Below are 21,032 nucleotides of genomic sequence, written 5' to 3' on the forward strand. Positions count from 1 at the left end.
TCTTTAGCCAAGCATTCACATAATGCATTTTATAATCTTGTACTGTAGTATATCTGATCAAATGTACATTATTATTATTCTTTAGCTTGGGTTGAACAAATCATTTTTGCTTAGATGGAACAGCAGCTACGCTAATTATGTTTCTATTTGTCTCTGTTTCTGCCACGGGATTAACATCCCATGGTAACTAGGAATGACAGAAGCTTCAGTCTGGATCCAACCCCTAAATGATCTGAGATGACCGAACACCTGAGAAAAGATAATGCCAACCCCTCAGAGGACCTAAGAGGATGCCAAAGCTCAGACAACATACAGAATTACCAAATGACCACTGGAACTAGTTGAGACCTTACAATCTGACTTTGCTGCAGTTAAATTGAACTGCTGGTTTGTTGGCCAGAGGATTCTGATTTTGATATTGTGCAGTTTCTTTGACACAATTTACATTGTTAAAAGCGCTATATAAATAAAGGTGACTTGACTTGACTATTAGGAACGCTATTTTTTTATCTGAATTTCTGAGGTCTTAAGGAGACAACAGCCTAAATAAATCTGCTGCTGTCTGTCATTGCTATCTGTTTATACAGTGAAGACATCCAGTAGAGCTGCATGATAATGGTTAAACTGATAATCGCGATTATCTTGATAAAAATTATAATCATGATTATTAATAACAATTATTCTATCAAAAAGGGTAAATGCAGTAACATTTCACATGTCCTTTAACCAACCTCCACTGACTATACACTGACTTAATTTAACCTACTATGATAATACAAAACTCATGGATTTGGTTAGAAAATCAAATGTGAATACAGATTTGAAGTGACAATTTGTTCACAAGTGAGACAACTCAGATCGCGCAGTATTTGCTCAAAGATCGTTAATGAGTCATTCTATATTTAGGGGTACATTTCAGGTCAGCCAAGAAGTCAGAAAATGAGTATTCTTTTTTGATAAATAAACTAGATGGTTGAATAATATATCCCCTTAATGCGCTAAATTAAGTATTTGGCAAGCCTAACCCCTTAAGTGTCACCCCCCTTTTTGGGGGTAGAGCTGAAAAGGGGGTGTCCAGATTCAAATTAATGTAATTCTGGAACGGCTTGGAATATGAACCTAATTTTGGGCTCGTTTTTAAAAACACACTTGGAAGTTTCTTGTACAAGTGAAAGAAGTTGAATAAAATGTTAAATAAAAAAGTTATAGGTGTTGTAATAAAAAAGTAATTTAATATCTATTTATATTTCATAAAAAAAATGTGGTGAATTTAATTTCATGTCAAATGAAAAGCCTTCAGTCTAAAGAAGCTGTGTTCCAAATTTGACATTGATATCACAAAAAAATGAGGTTTCTGTGTTATTTTTAGTCGCTATACCAACAATGTCCACTAGGTACTAGTCATGCTCCTTGTATGATTTGTAATGGACGACTGATTTGATTTACAATTTTTGTTTTATTCAAACAGCAATAAAACATTCTAGATAGATTGTAAATGATTTTTTTAAAACAAGAAATATGACATAAAAAATGTAATATGACCATATACAATAAAACAACTACTACTGAAAACACATTGGCCTTAGAAACAGCTCTGGCTGCTTACTGAGACTTATCTGAATATCTCCCCTGTTCATTACTGCATAAAGTTATGAGGATGGGCTCTTTCTAATCAGAAATCTTAATCAAACATAGCTACTAGACTGTTGTTACAGAAACTTCACAAAAAAAAAAGTTTATTTCATGTATGATCATACATGAACTTGACATGCATTACATTTTTTACTGAATACTTGCAACATCAATCATATACAAATATAATATAATCATAATGGGCGTTCTGTGAGATGCTATCATGAAGGATGAAACTTTCTTCAACATAAATCCACAATATGCTGAATTTAGCATTATTCACCATCCTTACCAAAGTCATCATCTCCAGATATATGAAGTGAAGTGACATTCAGCCAAGTATGGTGACCCATATTCGGAATTCGTGCTCTGCATTTAACCCATCCAACGTGCACACACAGCAGTGAACACACACCCAGATGTGAGCAGTGGGCAGCCATTTTATGCTGCAGCGCCCGGGGAGCAGTTGGGGGTTCGGTGCCTTGCTCAAGGGCACCTCAGTCGTGGTATTGAGGGTGGAGAGAGCGCTGTACATTCACTCCCCCCACCTACAATCCCTGCCGGCCGGGGACTCGAACCCGCAACCTTTGGATTACGAGTCCGACTCTCTAACCATTAGGCCTTCCGACTTCCCCCATCAAAAATATATCTTTTTGTCTGACAGTGTAGTTCACATTTAAAAGATTTATAACATAAAAACCACACATAACACAGTTGACATGAGTAACACAGTTGACAAAGTAACACAGTTGACAGGTATGAACTTAGTATCCATAAAGCAGTTTAAACACACACATTATAATAACATACATTATAAAGTTAATGACTATATTACATTATTATAAAGTTAAATTAAGTTTTATAATGCATCGTGACACTTCAAATTGTAAGGACTTGTTCAATAACATCATAACACTTTATCAGTCATGACTATGCGGAAATTAGGGTGACCATACATGCCATTCTTCCCGGACATGTCCTGGCCAGGATTTCTATATTGGTTTGATTCAAAGTACCTCGAGAGCGTTTCGAAAACATAAGGAACCGAAGTCATACACCACACGCAAACAAAGCCAAAACCTAGATATTTTAGGCAATGTAGAAATCCTGGTATGTCCGGGAAAAATACCATACTGAAACAGATATATGCCAAATCTATAATATTATATAGGTTTAAGACAGTCATGAGGAATGTGAATATAATGTGTACGTATATAATATTATGGATAGGCCTACTGAGTTCATAGGAAGTGTGGGCGTGATTAGATCAGTTAAGTTTATCCATTGTAATGCAAATCATGGTATTTAGGCAATTCATGTGTAATTTCTGTGTAATGACAATAGTTTGTGAATATTTTTTATTTTATTTTTATCAACAGCACTCAGTGGGAGCATAACTTGACCCACAAAAGTTGTTTGCACTGCACTCTTTCGTCGCTTGATCTTTCGTTTAGGTGCATTGATCCATTAAATCACTTATTAGACAAAACCATGATCCATACTCACATTTACGCATTTAGCAGATGCTTTTATCCAAAGCGACTTACATTGCATTCAAGTTACAGTTTCTACATTTTTATCAGCTCTTGCTTTCCCTGGGAATCGAATCCATGATCTTGGTGTTGCTAACGCCATGCTCTACTATTTGAGCTACAGGAAAGCCTTCACTTCATGGATACACACCGTCGTGACACTCCCATGACCTCGCACTTCTCCTCACATTCCAAAAGAGGAACGCACCTTTTTCAGCGTATTAACAGATAAAGAGACTCAAACCTTTGAGTTAAAGCATTTTAAAAGCGACAAATTATACTAGTTTCTGCTATTGAAGCAATATACTCAAAAACAATGTATATAATGGGGAAGTCGTGGCCTAATGGTTAAAGATTCGGACTCGTAATCCAAAGGTTGCGGGTTCGAGTCTCGGGGGGAGTGAATGTCCAGCGCTCTCTCCATCCTCAATACCATGACTGAGGTGCCCTTGAGCAAGGCACCGAACCCACAACTGCTCCCTGGGCGCCGCAGCATAAATGGCTGCTCACTGCTCCGGGTGTGTGTTCACGGTGTGTGTGTGTTCACGGTGTGTGTGTGTGTTCACTGCTGTGTGTGTGCACGTTGGATGGGTTAAATGCAGAGCACTAATTCCGAGTATGGGTTACCATACTTGGCAGTATGTCACTTCACTTCACTTCACATATAATATATACTGAGGTTGTTTTCATGTCATTTATAAGCTTGCGGTGTTATTGGAATCTATGGTTTTGTTGTAATCTTTTGATGTCTAATATCTCACGATCACTATTGTTAGTGTCACATGCTTGGTGAGATTTATTTGGAATTTAGGATCGTTTAATCGATGCATTAAACCATGTAGTATATAAATTAAGGTATATTCTTGTGCATGCCAATTATCTAATGTTTGATTTCGAATGAAAGCTAGTTGCGTCAGCAATAATCTGGTATGGATGAAAATGGTCTTTTCTCATCATAATGTATAATTAGAACACTTATAGGAGTCTGCTAGTATATGTGCTTTATTTTATGAAATAATGCAGCAAAGGATTTATGCACGGAACCTGAGCCGTGCGTGGCGGGGCTCCGCCCTACAGAAACATTTGGGATTGGATTAAACGCCCCACAGGAAGAATCCGATTGGGTCAATCGCCCGTGCTTGGATCCCAAATCAGCCCGTTAAAGACAGACACCCAACTTTGTGCGTGCGTTCTCTCTCTCTGCTTGCTGGCGCGCTATTTGAAACTTCGTCTTCTGCACTGGTCGCGCTGTTTAGCGCTCCCCGCCATAAGATCTGGCCGAGCAGTGAACAACGATCAAGACTAGTCAAACTTCTAAAGAAACTCTAATTTTTTTTTTTTTTTTTTTTTTTATTGAATGCCATAAAGAACATACAAAAAATTAAGTAAACAATGCCAGGGGTAAGTGCAATTAGGAATACAGTTAGTTACAAAATCGTGAAAATATTATGAAAATGACACAATGAGACAGTTTTAAGAGCTTTGGAATTGTTGGATGTAAGAAGAGTGTCCAGGTAAGATTTAAGGTCCTTACAGAAAACAGGAAAGTGAGGTTTAGCACCTTGAAACTTACATTTGTGTAAAAAGAATTTTGCAAGAAAAATGAATAAGTTTATCAAATAATATCTGTCCATGTCTTCTTTAGTAAAGTTATGACAACCAAATAAGACATCCTTATATAACAAAAATAAACTTTGTGAAGAAAAAGCATATACAAAAGTACAAAAATCCTTCCAAAATAAATTAACATATGTACATTCCCAAAAGAGATGGGACATAGATTCATCTTCAGCCTCACAAAAGGAGCATAAAGAATCAATATCTGGAAACATTTTTTTCATATAAAGCTTAACAGGGTAGACAAGATGAAGTAATTTGTAAGAAACCTCCTTCACCTTATTAGTTATTAAATATTTAGATGACAGAGTCCACACCTTCTTCCATGGAATATTATCGTATAGACCATTCCAGTGGGATAAAATATATGGGAGAGAAGTTATCTCAGCCTGAAACAGTTGTCTAATTCTTTTGTTCCGACCGGAAGAGGGAGATAAAAAGCAAATCTTTCCAATCACTGTATCAAAAGGATGAATCTCTGACAAAGAAAACTGGGATCTAACGAAGCCTTTGAGAAGAGTTATGGCCCCACAGGGAATGGCATCCATTACAATGGCGAACTCTCGAGGAGTGACGGGAATATTATATTTATTTAGAAATTCAGAGTAAGAATATAAATAACCATCAGAGTTTAATAACTGAGAAACTAGAATAATATTATTATTGATCCAATTTGGGAAAAATAAGGATTTATTTTTAAAAAGAATATCACCATTGTTCCAGATAAAATAGCTGTGAGGGCTAAAATTATGTTTATAAATCAGATGCCATGCCAAAAGCACTTGTTTATGAAAGTTTGATAATTTAAGGGGTAACTTAGCGATATTGTAATTACATAACAATAAGAAAGGAAGACCTCCCATCTTAGAGAAAACAATATTAGGAAGAGTATTCCAAAATGAGTCAGGATTTGTTAAATACTGCTTTAACCAATTTATCTTAAATGTATTATTTAAAGAAGCAAAATCTAAGAAATTTAAGCCACCATATTCATATTTATTTATAACAACAGATTTCTTGACATAATGTCTTCTATGCTTCCACAGAAAGTCAAATAGCATTCTATCGATTTCTGCACATACAGGTTTATCTACATATAAAGAAAGAGCGGGGTACGTCACTCTTGAAATACCCTCAGCTTTAGCAATGAGGGTTCGGCCTCTTAATGATAAATCTCTCTGTAACCATGAATTGAATTTCCTTTTAGCTTTTCCAACAACTGGGTCAAAGTTTAACCTGCATCTGGCTTTATCATCCTTACATATAGACACACCAAGATAGGTCACCTGTGATTTAACTGGGATACTGTAAAGAGAAGGAGAAGAACAAGTTTTAATGGCTAATAATTCACATTTATCAAGATTTAGCTTTAAACCGGAAGCTTTAGAAAAACTTTTAATGAGTTCGATAGCGACTGGAATTTGTAATTTATCTTTAAGAAACAAAGTAGTGTCATCGGCTAGCTGACTAATAAGTATATGCTTATTGGCAACAGTAATACCTTGCAGATCACTACTTGAAAGGGAGGAGGAAAGAAGTTGTGCCGCTATAAGAAATAAATAAGGAGAGACAGGGCAACCCTGACGAACACCTCTTGACAATTGAAATCTAGGAGAGGTACCCCATTTAAGATTGATAGAGCAATTTGCGTTATTGTAAAGAGTTCTTACAAATTTACAGAATGGGTCACCAAATCCAAGCTTTTTGAGAGATAAGAAGATAAATTCGTGATTGAGAGAGTCGAACGCTTTGTAGAAATCTAAAAAGAGAATAAAACTATCATCATTAACTAACTCAGAATAATCTAATAAATCTAAAACAAGTCGGATATTATTAGCTATGTGTCTTTTTGGCATGAATCCTGATTGAGTCTCGTCAATAACAGAGTTTAAAACACTCTTAAGCCTTTTAGCTAAAATCCAAGCTAATATTTTATAATCGTTATTGAGCAGACAGATAGGCCGCCAATTATCTATCAGAGTAGTATCCTTTTTGGGTTTAGGAATTAGAGTTAGTAGTCCTTGTGTTAAACTTGGAGGCAGATTTTCTGACTGAATACTCTCTGAAAACATCTCTAGCAGGAATGGTGCCAAGTCTTCTGCAAAGCATTTGTAAAATTCAGCCGTTAGGCCATCAGTACCGGGAGACTTATTATTTTTAAGACCTTCAATACCATCAATTATATCAGTAATATTTATATTTTTATCACAGGCAGACTGCTCATCTCTAGATATTAGATTAATTTTCTTTAAAGATTGAAAGAAAAGAGAAGTAGATTCTTTACAGTAATTAGACTTATAGAGTTCTGAATAGAAGTTACTACAGAAAGAGGCAATTTCCTTAGGATTATTTGTCAAAGTACCATTAACTTGCAATGAATTAATAGTAAGATTCTTAGAATTATGTTTTTCCATTCTGAAAAAATAAGCAGAGCTTTGCTCTCCTTGTTCTAACCATTTCCTCCTAGAACGAATATAGGAGCCTTCAGCTTTGTACTTATAGATATTATCTAATTTAGATTGAAGCTCTGCAAGTTCTGTTAAATCAGAATCGGTTAAGTCTTCCTGAATTTTGTTCTGAAGTGTTATGATCTTTGAAATTACCTTTTCCTCTTCGTACCTTCTCTGTTTTGCTAAATTGCTACTGAAATGCCTAACACTCAAACCTATTTCATATTTTAATAACTCCCAGTTAGAACTAAATTTTTTGTCAGATGAGGCTTTGGTCCAATAGTATTGAATCAAAAAGGAAATTCTTTTTTTCAATTCATCATGTTTAAGCAGAGAGGAGTTCATTTTCCAATAAGAAGCTCTAAAATTAGCATTTGAGTGTCCTGTGGATAAAGGAGTAGAAAGGAGAATAGTGTGGTGGTCAGTTAAAGGTGAGGGAAGGATACTGACTGAAACATTAAAGTTTTTAAAGGAGTATGGTAAAAGCCAATAATCTAAGCGAGAAAGCCTTGAATGGTTCTTGTTACTCCATGTGTAAGATTTAACATTTGGAAACTTCTCTCTCCAGATATCGATTAAATCGAACTTCTCCATCAACATTTTCAATTTAGAGTTAGAGGAAGCAGACTGTCTGGGAGGAAATCTGTCAAGACTGTTATCAGGAGCGATATTAAAATCTCCGCCAATGAAAATCAAAGCATCTGGAAGTGTATTGGACCATAACAAAATTATTTCTCCTATCTCTTCAAACAACAATTCGTTTTCTCGGGAGGAATTAAAACCGTAAATGTTAATCAACAATATAAAAATATTATTAACACAAATTAAAAGTAACAGAAAATGCCCCTTAGGATCAGTATAGTTCTGTAAGACTGAACCAGCAAAATGGTTTTTCATTATCATTACACCAGCAGAGTGCTCAGAACCATGAGCCATCCAAACCTCATTGCCCCATTGGTTTTTCCAAAAAGTAGAGTCATTGAACACAGAGTGAGACTCCTGAAAAAAACAAAAATCCGTTTTAAAGGATTTAGCATACAGAAACAGTGCTTTGCGCTTTACATTATCACGTAACCCCCTGGCATTAAGAGAAACAATTGAGATAGACATAGAAAAATAAAAAACAGAACAAAAATAGTAGAACAAACTTTGTTGAACCTTCTAAAGAGAAAGTGCATCAGTAGCTGACTAACAAAGTCAGATGAATCCAATCTTCGGCATAAACGCAGTCAGTCACTCAGAAACTAAGTTTCATCCACTTAAATCAAACAGGTTTACCGTGCTAAGGTGGAAATATTTCAGATCCATCAACGAAGGCACGGGCTCCCACGAAGTGAGCCCTCTTCCCCTCCTTTCGAGCCTTTTCGACAGCGGGCCAAAGCAGCTGTCTTCTTTCCCGATCAGGCGCGATGAGATCCTCCGAGAAACGAAGATGATTGGCACGAAGAAACTCCGATGTCCTCGCTGCTTTCCATACTCCGTCCCTCGCCACTCGCGAAGAAAACTGAATAATGATGGGTCGAGGTCGTGAACTATTTTGGAGCCTTCTTCCAATTCGGTGAACCGTGTCAATTTTGTCAGCTAGGCTGTGGCCTCCCTCAGCAAACGTAGCTTCACAGACACGGATGGACTCCGCTCTCACATCCTCTCGTTCCTTCTCAGGGACACCTTGCAAACGCAGATTCCATCGACGGGAATATCTTTCCAGGTCAGTGAGACGTTGTTCACAGAATCCCATTTTTTTCTCTTCAGTGTCCAATCTCGTCTCAAAGTGATTAACTTTGCCTTTAATGTCATTTATTTCGGTACATACAAAGTCCACTGTTTTTTTCAGACCTTCAATTTTTAGTGCATTTTCACTCACCATTTTCTCTATGGTGTCTGAGCGGGTGTTAATTAGCTGAGAGAGCGTTGCAATAACAGACGAGATGTCATCATCTGTCTTGCCCTTTTTGGATGGAGGTTTAGCTGGGCTATCTGGAGGCGGCGTCTTAGCCCCGGACAGAGTTTCCCCCTTAACGTTAGATGAATAACTATGAAAGTCCATCTTGTCAGAATGCTGCGAAATACGCGACATATCTCTCCTTCTGTCAGTGGTCGACTTCATATTTTGAATCATAGAGTAGGCGGAAAGGTAGAAGTGGATAATTTTGCGTAAAAGTAGCTTAAAAGAATTAAGTGTATGCCGTTATACAAGTTTGTCAGCAGAGCTCAGCAAAGAACAAGTTAGCAGGACGCCATCTTGGACCCCCCCGTCTCTAAAGAAACTCTAACAACTGAAGACAAACTTCCTGAGAGCGTCATCACTTCACAAAGAAACCAACCAATTGCAAAAAGGCATCTCCAGTGACGACGACGCATCAACAGCCAATCCGCACCGGGATACCTTCGGCCGGCAAAGGACCAAAACTCACTTTAAAGCAAGTATTTCCTCCTAATGCTGCTGGACTGGTTGTGTTCATCTTTAAGAGTAAAGATAGTGAAGTTCCTTGCTTGTGACTCCCTCAGGTTGAAGTAGAGCATTCTTGAAAACGAGCATTAGAACCTTAAACTCTCTTCAGATCAGAACAATTCATTGCCTGCAATGTGTGTGTTTATGTATTCTGTTTTGTGTTATTTATCTTAGTATTGTGGTAGAGTAGTGAAATAAACTTTGATTCTATTAAGAAATCTCTTGACTGTTGCTGTGTAATTTTCAAATCTTAATTATTTGCCAAAAGATTGCGTTACCTATGCTAAATTACCTATGCTCAACATTACCTAATCGATTCAGTATTACTGTGGCCACGGAAATAATCTGAATTGTTAAGGCATACAGGTTTAATGCTTGCTGGACAAGTCGTTAAAGAGGTATCCTTAATAAGGTATTGGACATTTTGATTAATATTAATTAATCATATAACTATCGAATTTTAAGAATGATTCTCTAAAAGCTAAAATTAGAATAATAGTTATAAAGTTACTACATAAATTAATTAGAAATGTCCCCTGATGTAAAAGTGATCATTGCTTGAAGTGAAAAGTTAATGAAAAATTTGTAAAATTGATAATAGAGTCCATGGACATGACATGTACCCCTAATTATAGAATCACTCTAATACACACTGAAAACTAACATTGCCATGCCGTTTTCAACTGATTAACGTTATGAAAACTGGTAAAAACTCCTAATATGACTTCAAATAATTCAAATTGATGTAAATTTTGTCCCTATTGTATTGCCACAGGTAACTTGGCAAAAGCGCATTTATTCCTCAAACAAAATAGATACATTATTGAAACTCTGTTAAAGTTTGATCATGGTAGATTTGGTTACACAAACAGCACAAATGGCTCGTGAAAAAACACACAATGGCTGTATGACACATTCATATAAGCAGAATCACTGATAGATTGCTAAACTCCAGCACATGCTCCGCCATCAGTCAGCGTGCACATAGGGTTGCCAAATTGCACAAATTAAAAGGGTCATATGATGCGATTTCAAGTTTTGCTTTCTCTTTGGAGTGTTACAAGCTGATTGTGCATAGATGAGATCCCTGACGTTGCAAAGACTAAAGTCTCAAAACCAAAGAAATATTCTTTATAAAAGTTAAGACTGCCAGCCCCCCTAAAACGGCTCATTTAAACAGGCCCCCACATGTCTACATAAAGTCATTTGTGTGTGTGTGTGTGTTTAGGTGGTTTATGAGGACACAAATTTGTATAATGACATGGGTATGACAGAGGTATTACAATATGAAGGTGGTTTATGAGGACACTGCCTATGTCCCCGTAATTCAAAAGGCTTAAAAAACATACTAAATGGTGTTTTTTTGAAAATCTAAAAATGCACAAAGTTTCCTGTGAGGGCTAAGTTTAGGTGTAGGGTTGGTGTAGGGCAATAGCACACACAGTTTGTTCAGTATAAAAACCATTACGCCTATGGAGAGTCCCCATAAACCACAAAAACCAACATGTGTGTGCTTGCGTGTATGAGAGAGGGAGAAACGGTCACACAGTCGCGGCTTGGGTGCAAACGCATACAGTGCCCTCCATAAGTATTGGAACAGTGAAGACAAAATTGCTCTGTTGGCTGTGGAGTCAAGACATTTACAAATATGACTAAAAGATGAATATGAGACAAAACTACAGAATGTCACATTTTATTATTATTTTATTATTAACACATTTTACCAAATAAAAAGAACAGCACTTTTAGAGTTCATCCCACTCATTGATGTGAGCACAAGTACTGGGACAGTTGAACATAAGGCAGATATAAAAGATTAAAAGCTATTATTTAGTTGCAGATCCCTTGCGCACAATCACAGCAGTGAGTCTGTGACCCATAGACATCACCAGACTCTTGGTCTCATCCTTTGAAATGCTTTTCCCAGCCTTTAATGCAGCCAATTCCAATTGTTGCTTGTTTTGGGGAGTTTCTGTCTTTACTCTCCTCTTCAGATGGTGAAATTCATGCTCAATCAGATTTAAATCTGGAGATTGACTTGGGCAATCTAAGACTTTCCATTTCTTTTCCCGTATAAATTCCTTGACTAAACTGGCAGGGTGTTTTGAATCATTGTCCTGATGCAATATGAAGCACTTCCCAATGAATCTGGTGACATTTTCTTGAATATTGGTAGGCAAGATGGTTTTGTACCCTTCCAAATTCATTCTGCTACTGTCATCATACATGAAGTCATCAGTAAAGTAAAGAGAGGGCCTGTTTCAGAGGCAGCCATGCATGCCCATGCCATGACACCACCTCCACCATGCTTTACAGATGAGGCTGTATGCTTGGGATCATTTGCAGTTCCCTTTTTTTTCTCCACATTTTTGCTTTCCCATCACTTAGATAAAGGTTCATCTTTGTCTCATCGGTCCATAAACACAGTTCCAAAACTCTTCTGGCTCACCTTTGTGCTTTTTTGCAAACTCTAGTCTTGCCTTTCTATTTTTGGTGCTGGTCAGAGGTTTGCATCTTGCTTGTAGCATCTGTAATTCTGTGTCAAAGTCTCCTGAGGACAGTAGATTGTCAGAGCATCACCCCAGCTTTCTGGAAGTTGTTGGTGATTTTACAGACACGTCTTTTAGGATTCATTTTCACAGCTTTTATGATTTGTCTGTCATCAACTACTGTTGTTTTCTCAGCCGATCAGGTAGTTGTTGGTTGCTGGTGTCGCTGGTGGTTTCCAAACTCTTGATTTCTCCATGCCCTTTGTTTTTGCTATAGCTCTAATTGACTTCCTCTTTTCTTTTAGCATCCAAATTGCTTGGTTTTCTCTCAAAGTCAGCTCCCTCATCTTCATCCTGGTTTGTGTGTGTCATCATCGAATGTAAGATTCAGAATGCAGAAGTAATAGCTATAACTAATACGACACATTCCCTGCTTTTAATATCTGAAGAATTAATGCAACAGGACACAGCTGATCACTTAGAAAGGCCTGTGAGGCAACTGTTCCAGTATTTATGCTCACATCAGATAGAGGGATGAAACTCTAAAAGTGTTGAACTTCTTAGCTGGTAAAACATTTATGTGTGGAATCACCCAATAATAAAATGTGACATTCTGTAGTTTTGCCTCATATTCATCTTTTAATCATATTTGTAAATGTCTTGACTCCACAGCCAACAGAGCAATTTTTTCTTTACTGTTCCAATACTTTTGGATGGCACTGTATGAGCTTCATCGCTGTGTCTGTCACGCGACTCTATTCCCCTCTCTGGCTTGAACTGATGGTAAAACTAAGGACATTATTAACTGTCTTTCTTTACTATAATTTTGAAAACTAAAGCTCGCCATTATGGAAAGGGGTGTTATATTTCCGACATGGCTTGTGGCGTTCGGCCAATCACAATACACTATGTCAGTTGGCCAATCAGAGCAGACTGTGCTTGTCTGAAGGAGGGACTTTGTAGTAAACGAAGCGTTTGAGTGAGGCGGGGCATAGAGGACTTACAAAAATGTACAGTATTTGAAAAATAATGTGTTTTTTGAACAATAAAACATGTCAACATATTCTGTTACACCAAATACACAAAATAATGATCTTTAAAAAAGCATCATATGACCCCTTTAAGTAAAACACCAGGCAGAAATTGTTTCCTTTAAAGGAGAAAAGCTCCTGGGGGGTATCTGGTAACCAGAAGCATGAAGGCTAATGAAGACTTGTCAGCAATGCAAGATAAACACAAATGCCAAATGAAAAACACGTTTTCAGGATAAATAACGTTCCAGCCAATATCGTGACGATTGTTTTTAATTAATCGAGAAAGGTGGATATCGTTATCGTAATTTAAAATATGATTACATTTACATTTAGTCATTTGGCAGACGCTTTTATCCAAAACGACTTACAATTGGGGAATACAAAAAGCGATTCATCTTGAAGAGACAATCAGACAGAGGAGGTGCTCGTAACACCAAGTCTCAGTCATTGTTAAAATAAGTACAAGCTAGCAAGGGAAGGAGAGAAAGATAGAGGGACAGATTAAGGGGTTTTTTTTTTTTTTTTTTTTTGAGTCTAGGATGAGGTCAAGTAGTGCTGAAAGAGATGAATTTTCAGTCGTTGCTTGAAGACTGACAGCAAACCAGTATTCCGGATAGGGGTGGGAAGATTATTCCACCAGCCAGGAATGGTGAACGAGAATGATTTTGAGCCTCTCTGTGATGGTACCACAAAGCGTCGCTCACTAGCAGATCTCAGACTTCTGGAGGGGATGTTGATTCGTATAATAGTAAGTGGAAGTAGGAGGGTGCTGAGCCTGTGGCCGTTCTGTATGCAAGCGTCAGTGTCTTGAACTTGATGCGAGCTGCCACTGGTAGCCAGTGAAAGGAGATGAAGAGAGGTGTAACATGGGCTCTTTTGGGCTCGTTGAAAACCAGTCGTGCCGCTGCATTCTGAGTCATTTGTAGAGGTTTGATTGTGTTTGATGGCAGTCCAGCCAGAAGAGCATTGCAGTAGTCCAGCCTAGAAACAACAAGGGCCTGGACAAGAAGTTGAGCAGCATGCTCTGTCAGAAAGGGCCTGATCTTTCTGATGTTGTGTAGTGCAAACCTGCAGGAACGAGCAGTCTTTGCAATGTGCTCTTTGAAGGTCAGCTGGTCATCAAAGATTACACCAAGATTTCTGACCGAAGTTGATGGGGTAATCATTGATGAGCCTAACTGAATCGTGAAGTCATGCTGTAGAGTCAGAGTGGCAGGGAAGAGTAGAAGCTCCGTCTTTGCCAGGTTGATCTGTAGGTGATGTTCTTTCATCCATGCCGAGATGTCCGTCAGGCAGCCTGAGATCCGTGCAGCTACCGTTGGGTCATCTGGTTGAAAAGAGAGATAGAGCTCCGTGTCATCGGCGTAGCAGTGATAGGAGAAGCCGTGTGCATGAATGATGGGGCCCAGTGACATAGAGTATGTGGCGAAGAGGAGGGGTCCGATCCCTGAGGAACTCCAGTGACCAGTTGATGTGGTTTGGATACCTCCCCTCCCCAGGCCACCCTGAACGACCTACCCTGATTAATCGTGCAGCCCTACTATCCAGTGTTTATTTTACAGCTATTGTAGTTAAATGTAACTGAAAAAAAGATTAAGTACTGTTAATTTCATTTATATCCTATTGATTTGTTTGTGCTACTGCTTGTCATTTTATTTATTTGTTCTTATTGTATTACTTGGTATTTACTTGAATTACAAAAAAAAAAATATATATAAAAAAAATCAATTCTGAGTTTGAGCGCACATGATTCTTGGGTGGGGAGGGGGCAGTTGTATGACAGTTAAAATTAATTTAACTCCTAAGGGGCCATGCTCAGACCAACACTGCTGACATCCCAACATCTAAGATGGTGCTTAAAGGCTGTAGAGAGGGTCATCCCATGCAGTATGACAGCATTGTGCTCATGCTGGATGGCCAGTTAAAATCATATAACATCTGTTTAACTAAAAGTCGGCTGATAGTTTATTTTCAACAACAAGACACTCAAAAATGTGGAGATGACAGAGGATGCACAAGGAAGAAGTCATTCTTATGATCTGAAGTGCAACACTTAAATCAACTCTGTTGTAAAGACAACTCTGGAAGAGACATATTCTAAGACCCTGTGGCCTATAATGGTCTCTGCCTATATGTTCTGCCATTTCATGGACTTTGGGGGCACAAGTTTTTCATCTGTGTTGGACATCATTCTTAAATATCTTTGTTGTGCAATACAAATGTGTATATAAATATATATATATATATATACACACACACACACACATACATACAGTGGGGCAAATAAGTATTTGATACACTGCCGATTTTTCAAGTTCTCACTTACAAAGACTGGAGAGATCTGTAATTTTCATAGGTACACCTCAACTGTGAGAGACAATATAAAAAAACTAAAATCCAGAAAATCACATTGTATAATTTTTGAATAATTAATTTACATTTTATTGCATGAAATAAATATTTGATACAATAGAAAAATAGAACTTAATATTTGGTACAGAAACCTTTGTTTACAATTACAGAGGTCAGATGTTTCCTGTAGTTCTTGACCAGGTTTGCACACACTGCAGCAGGGATTTTGGCCCACTCCTCCATACAAGGTCTTCTCCAGATCCTTCAGGTTTTGGGGCTGTCGCTGGGCAACACGGAGTTTCAGCTCCCTCCATAGATTTTCTATTGGGTTCAGGTCTGGAGACTGGCTAGGCCACTCCAGGACCTTGAAATGCTTCTTACGGAGCCACTCTTTAGTTGCCCTCGCTGTGTGTTTGGGGTCATTGTGATGCTGGAAGACCCAGCCACGACCCATCTTCAATGCTCTTACTGAGGGAAGGAGGTTGTTGCCCAAAATCTCGCAAAACATGGCCCCATCCATCCTCCCCTCAATACGGTGCAGTCGTCCTGTCCCCTTTGCAGAAAAGCACCCCCAAAGCATGTTTCCACCCCCATGCTTCACGGTTGGGATGGTGTTCTTGGGATTGTACTCATCCTTCTTCCTCCAAACATGGCGAGTGGAGTTTATACCTAAACGTTCTATTTTGGTCTCATCTGACCACGTGACCTTCTCCCATGCCTCCTCTGGATCATCCAGATGGTCTTTGGCAAACTTCAGACGGGCCTGGACATGTGCTGGCTTGAGCAGGGGGACCTTGCACACGCTGCAGGATTTTAATCCATGACGGTGTAGTGTGTTACTAATGGTAACCGTTGAGACAGTGGTCCCAGCTCTCTTCAGGTCATTGACCAGGTCCTCCCGTGTAGTTCTAGGCTGATCCCTCACCTTTCTCAGGATCATTGATACTCCACGAAGCGAGATCTTGCATGGAGCCCCAATCCGAGGGAGATTGACAGTCATCTTGAATTTCTTCCATTTTCTAATAATTGCACCAACAGTTGTTGCCTTCTCACAAAGCTGTTTGCCTATTGTCCTGTAGCCCATCCCAGCCTTGTGCAGGTCTACAATTTTGTCTCTAGTGTCCTTAGACAGCTCTTTGGTCTTGCCCATAGTGGAGAGGTTGGAGTCTGATTGAATTTTGCTTTTAATGTGTTAAATGTTGAAATTAATTAAATTTAGTGAATGCTTAGAACAATTTTTCATTGGCAGTTTATTCTAATTAATGAATTAACTAATGTTAACTAATGTTAATTAATGTAAAATACAGATAAAAAAAAGAAAAAAAAAAGAAAATAAATAGCCTATTAGGTCTAAGTATTTAAGTATTTTGATGCTGTGCTGAACACCATTACCAATATAAAATCTGAATGGCTGTTTGAAACATTTAACCCTATGGTGTGCTTTGGTCATTTTAGACTGAAAAAGTTTTTTAAGGAAATTTAAAAAATTAATACTTCATCAGAATGGTATGAAACTCTGACTTTAATGGGAGTTGCTATGCGACCCCCCCCCCCCCCCCCACACACACACATATATATATATATATATATATATATATATATAAACAGCTTTTAACAAAATTTAAAAAATCATGTTTTTTCATTGTGCATTCCAATTAATCTCAACAAACTGCAGTTGGGTTATTTTGATTACGTTAAAACAATATAACTAACTACAACAATAAAACATAACATAATAATAAAAAAAAGTAAAAAATGAATTCAATCCAAAAATATGAATAATTTGTTATAAATAATTTTCACAGTATTTTTAAGTGCCCACGATAATAATATTGTGAATGTTCATTCTCGTTATATATTACATTAGTGAATACTGGCACATGTTGAGTGGAAACAAGGAGTTGACCTTTTAATCTGAATTGTCAGACAAAATAAAATTTTTCTAAATATTTGGAGGGATTACTTGTACAATCCAACTGGCCTTTGGAAACAGGGATTTTAATTTCTGTTGCCCCTACTGTAAGTCGCTTTGGATAAAAGCTTCTGCCAAATGACTAATTGTAATGTAAATGTTGCAACCTGAACCAATAGACAAAACAGCATATTCGTTTTAGAGGACTTTTATTTTGAAATGACACATCAGTTAAAACATTTGGAGCTCACCATGGGGTTGTGAACTACTCATCTTAATTGAAAGTGGTGTGTGTAAATAGGGAGTTTCCATTGTAGAGCTAGAGAGCTGTCAATCTGAACTGAAATTATCAACAAAAAAAAAATAATCCAAGACAAAACTGGTCATATATGAGTTTTTGGAAGGCTTTTATTGTGTAACTCTATATCAGACCATCCTGAAATAAATACTATAAATAAATACTATCCAGCATAAAGCCCCGGGTTTTAATTTTTTACTAACCACCAGATGGCGCTGTTTTCTTCACTCTTGAAGCTTTGACCCTTTTCCAGGATGGCAGGAACATTCAGGGGAAAGCCTCAGAGCTTTACCAGGCTTCATTTGGCCATCCCTGCTCCACCGCTGCGCATGAGACCAAAGGTGGAAATTGTGTGATTCACACTTACCTGCTGTGTTGTTAAATTCTGTTGCTTGTTAATGAAAATAAATATGATGAAGAGACCCAAAGTACCTGTCACATATATTCTAATTCTTTTTTTTTTGTTTGTTTTTAAGGGAACCAACCCCATCGGGGTGTTTTCGGAATATTCACATGATTTATAAACTACGCATAAAAACATGATGTCAGAGTAAAAAATAAAAAATAAAAATACAGTTCAGACATCACAATTGCTTCAACCAATGAGCATTAAGTTGTGTCGTTAGTAAGTGGTTTCCCAGCCTGTCTCAGAAGGGGTTTATTCACACTGACTGCAGTGTTTCATCAAACCACTACTGGGCCTAGTTAACAGACAAGCTATCTCCCCTTCAGCTCTTCTGGCGCTTTATTACGAAACGTTCCATGTTTATTTAAACATTTGTGCTGTTTCGCACATTGTTGTGTTTAGATGCTGCTTTTTTTATATTAAAACCTGTTGTTGGAAACCATTCAGCGAAATGCCTAAAATGTTTGAGGTGTTTATTTTCTTCTGTCTGTGCTCATGGAGTCTGGCTGGTAAGTATTTTTATGGCTTCAGTTCTGATCATTTGTGCACCTGCACATCATTCTGTTATTTATTATTCATTTTCAATTAATAATAAATCATCATTTATTTTGCCTGAAATATTTTCATGTTTTATCAGACTAATATACGTCAGTAGCTTTATACAGAGAGAAGAATTGTTTTGTGATGGCATTTTTTACGTGTTTCAAAATGACTAAAACTCCAAATGTGTTTCTGAGAAAGTGTTTCTGTTTGTTGACCAGGTGTGTTTGGTGATGAAGTGAAGTCAGTGTCAGTGACGGAGGGAGATTCTGTCAATCTATATCCTGATCTTACTGATATACAGAGAAAAGATTTGATTATGTGGAAATTTGGTCAAAACATTGTCATCGCTCAAATCGACAGAAAGAACAAGACTACAATATGTAATGACCATGCTGATGGGAGATTCAGAGACAGACTGCAGCTGGATCATCAGACTGTATCTCTGAGCATCACAAACACCAGAACCACAGACTCTGGACTTTATAAAGTATTCAGCAGCAGAACAGACACACCGCTCAGCACATTCAATCTTACTGTCTATGGTGAGTAGAGAATCACTTGCCGTTTCATATATACAAATTTTCTGACATTAATCACTGTCATAATTATTAAGATCATGAAGATTCTATGATACATTTCTCTTATTTACAGAATTTGATTTGTTCTCCGATATTTTACAGCTCCTCTCCCCATTCCTGTCATCATCAGATACTCTACACAAAATTATTCATCATCATCTGTATCGTCAGTGTCCAAATGTTCATTTCTGTGTTCAGTGGTGAATGTGAGTGATGTGACTCTCTCCTGGTTCAAAGGAAACAGTATTTTATCCAGCATCAGTGAGTCTGGCCTCAGCAGAAGCCTTTCTTTACATCTGGAGTGTCTGGATGATTCCTACAGCTGTGTGCTCAACAATCCCATCAGCAACCAGACGAGACATCTCAACAACACTGAGCTCTGTCAGCCATGTTCAGGTAAATATATGGTAATATATATCCCCAAACTAAATTAATCATAATCCTGTTATATCATTGCTCATTTCTTCTCTTAGAAGACTATGCCTGGTGCTGTGGTTTTACTGAAGCTGTGATCCGATTGGCTCTCTCTGCTCTGGTGGGTGTGGCTATGGTTGCTGTGCTGGTTTATGACATCAGAGCCAGAAGTCTTCAACAGAAGATGAGAGAGCAGACATCAGCATCACACTCTGAATAATCAGATATTCAGGAAGGTGGAGATGTTCTTGGAACAACGGCAAAGAAAAAATTATTTAAGTGATTATTAGATTATGATTAGATAATTATAGATAAATTATTATATATTAGATAAAGGGATTGTTATAAGTTTATCAGAATGAGCTTTATTACCAAGTATGCGTGTGCATACAAGGAATTTGTTTTAGTGTCACAAACTTCCAGTACACAGGGACAACAACATTCAGACAATAAAAAATAAAATGAGAATAGAAAAACAAGTTATGTAAATATAAATAAAAACAAAACAAAATAGAAAATAAAGTGGAAAATGAAATAAATGGTATGTACAGTTGTGCTATAGATAGAATAGAATAGAATAGAATAGAATAGAATAGAATAAGATGTAGGGATGTACTAGGATGTGGGGTGGTAACAAATAGATATAAGGTTATTGCAGATATTTTTATTGCACAATGGGGAGAACATTTAACTGTTCATGAGGTAGATTGCTTGGGGAAAGAGACTGTTCTTGTGCCTGGCTGTTCTGGTATTCGGTGCTCTGTAGTGCCGGCCATATGACAAAAGTTCAAAAAAGGAGATCCCAGGTGAAAAAAAGTACACTTCCATAATGTACTTAAAGTGCTCTATTTTTTGCGCTCTAATTTTGTACTTAATATACTAAAAATTATTCTTTAGTACTTCTTAAGATAAACTTATTTTTATTACGGACTTTAGTTCATATTCATGGTGTCCCAAAATAGCACAGTTAAGTACACTTAGATAATCTTAAGTTTATTTTAAGAAGTACTGAATAATAATTTTTAGTATATTAAGCACAAAATTATTGCATGAAAATAGAGCACTTTAAATACATTATGGAAGTGCACGTATTTTTCACCCGAGATGGCTTGGATGTGAGGAATACAGAGTGATTTTCTGAGCCCTTTTCCTCGATGTATACAGTTCTTGAAGGGTGCGCAGGGGAGCACCAATAACCCTTTCAGCGGTCCAAACCGTTCTCTGTAGTTCTCTCTTTATCAGAGGATAAAAGAATCTACTGGTTGTCACAATTTCTTCACTCACAGACAACCCAGAATAATGTAATATTACAAATCAAATATG

General features: G+C 37.5%; 2 protein-coding genes across 2 annotated transcripts in view; one reads left to right on the forward strand and one right to left on the reverse strand.

The window, feature by feature from the left end:
• LOC306874987 (uncharacterized protein) overlaps positions 1-21,032 on the reverse strand; it is a 127,589-nt gene that overhangs the window by 22,457 nt on the left and 84,100 nt on the right. The window lies entirely within an intron of this gene.
• On the forward strand, positions 18,429-20,200 carry LOC306875081 (SLAM family member 9-like). Its single transcript, XM_079425476.1, has 4 exons — positions 18,429-18,683; positions 18,936-19,259; positions 19,398-19,691; positions 19,769-20,200. Exons 1-4 carry the CDS (start codon positions 18,626-18,628, stop codon positions 19,927-19,929), a joined length of 837 nt encoding a protein of 278 aa, XP_079281602.1. The 5' UTR covers positions 18,429-18,625; the 3' UTR covers positions 19,930-20,200.

Source organism: Barbus barbus (assembly GCF_936440315.1).
Source record: "Barbus barbus genome assembly, chromosome: 9".
Classification (NCBI taxonomy): domain Eukaryota; kingdom Metazoa; phylum Chordata; class Actinopteri; order Cypriniformes; family Cyprinidae; genus Barbus; species Barbus barbus.

Excerpts from the sequence above, each read along its gene's own strand:
- LOC306875081 (XM_079425476.1), top strand. The coding sequence starts at position 18,626 with ATGCCTAAAATGTTTGAGGTGTTTATTTTCTTCTGTCTGTGCTCATGG. Across the intron at positions 18,684-18,935 it reads GTGCTCATGGAGTCTGGCTG|GTGTGTTTGGTGATGAAGTG; the intron begins GTAAGTATTTTT and ends TTTGTTGACCAG. Across the intron at positions 19,692-19,768 it reads GCTCTGTCAGCCATGTTCAG|AAGACTATGCCTGGTGCTGT; the intron begins GTAAATATATGG and ends TTCTTCTCTTAG.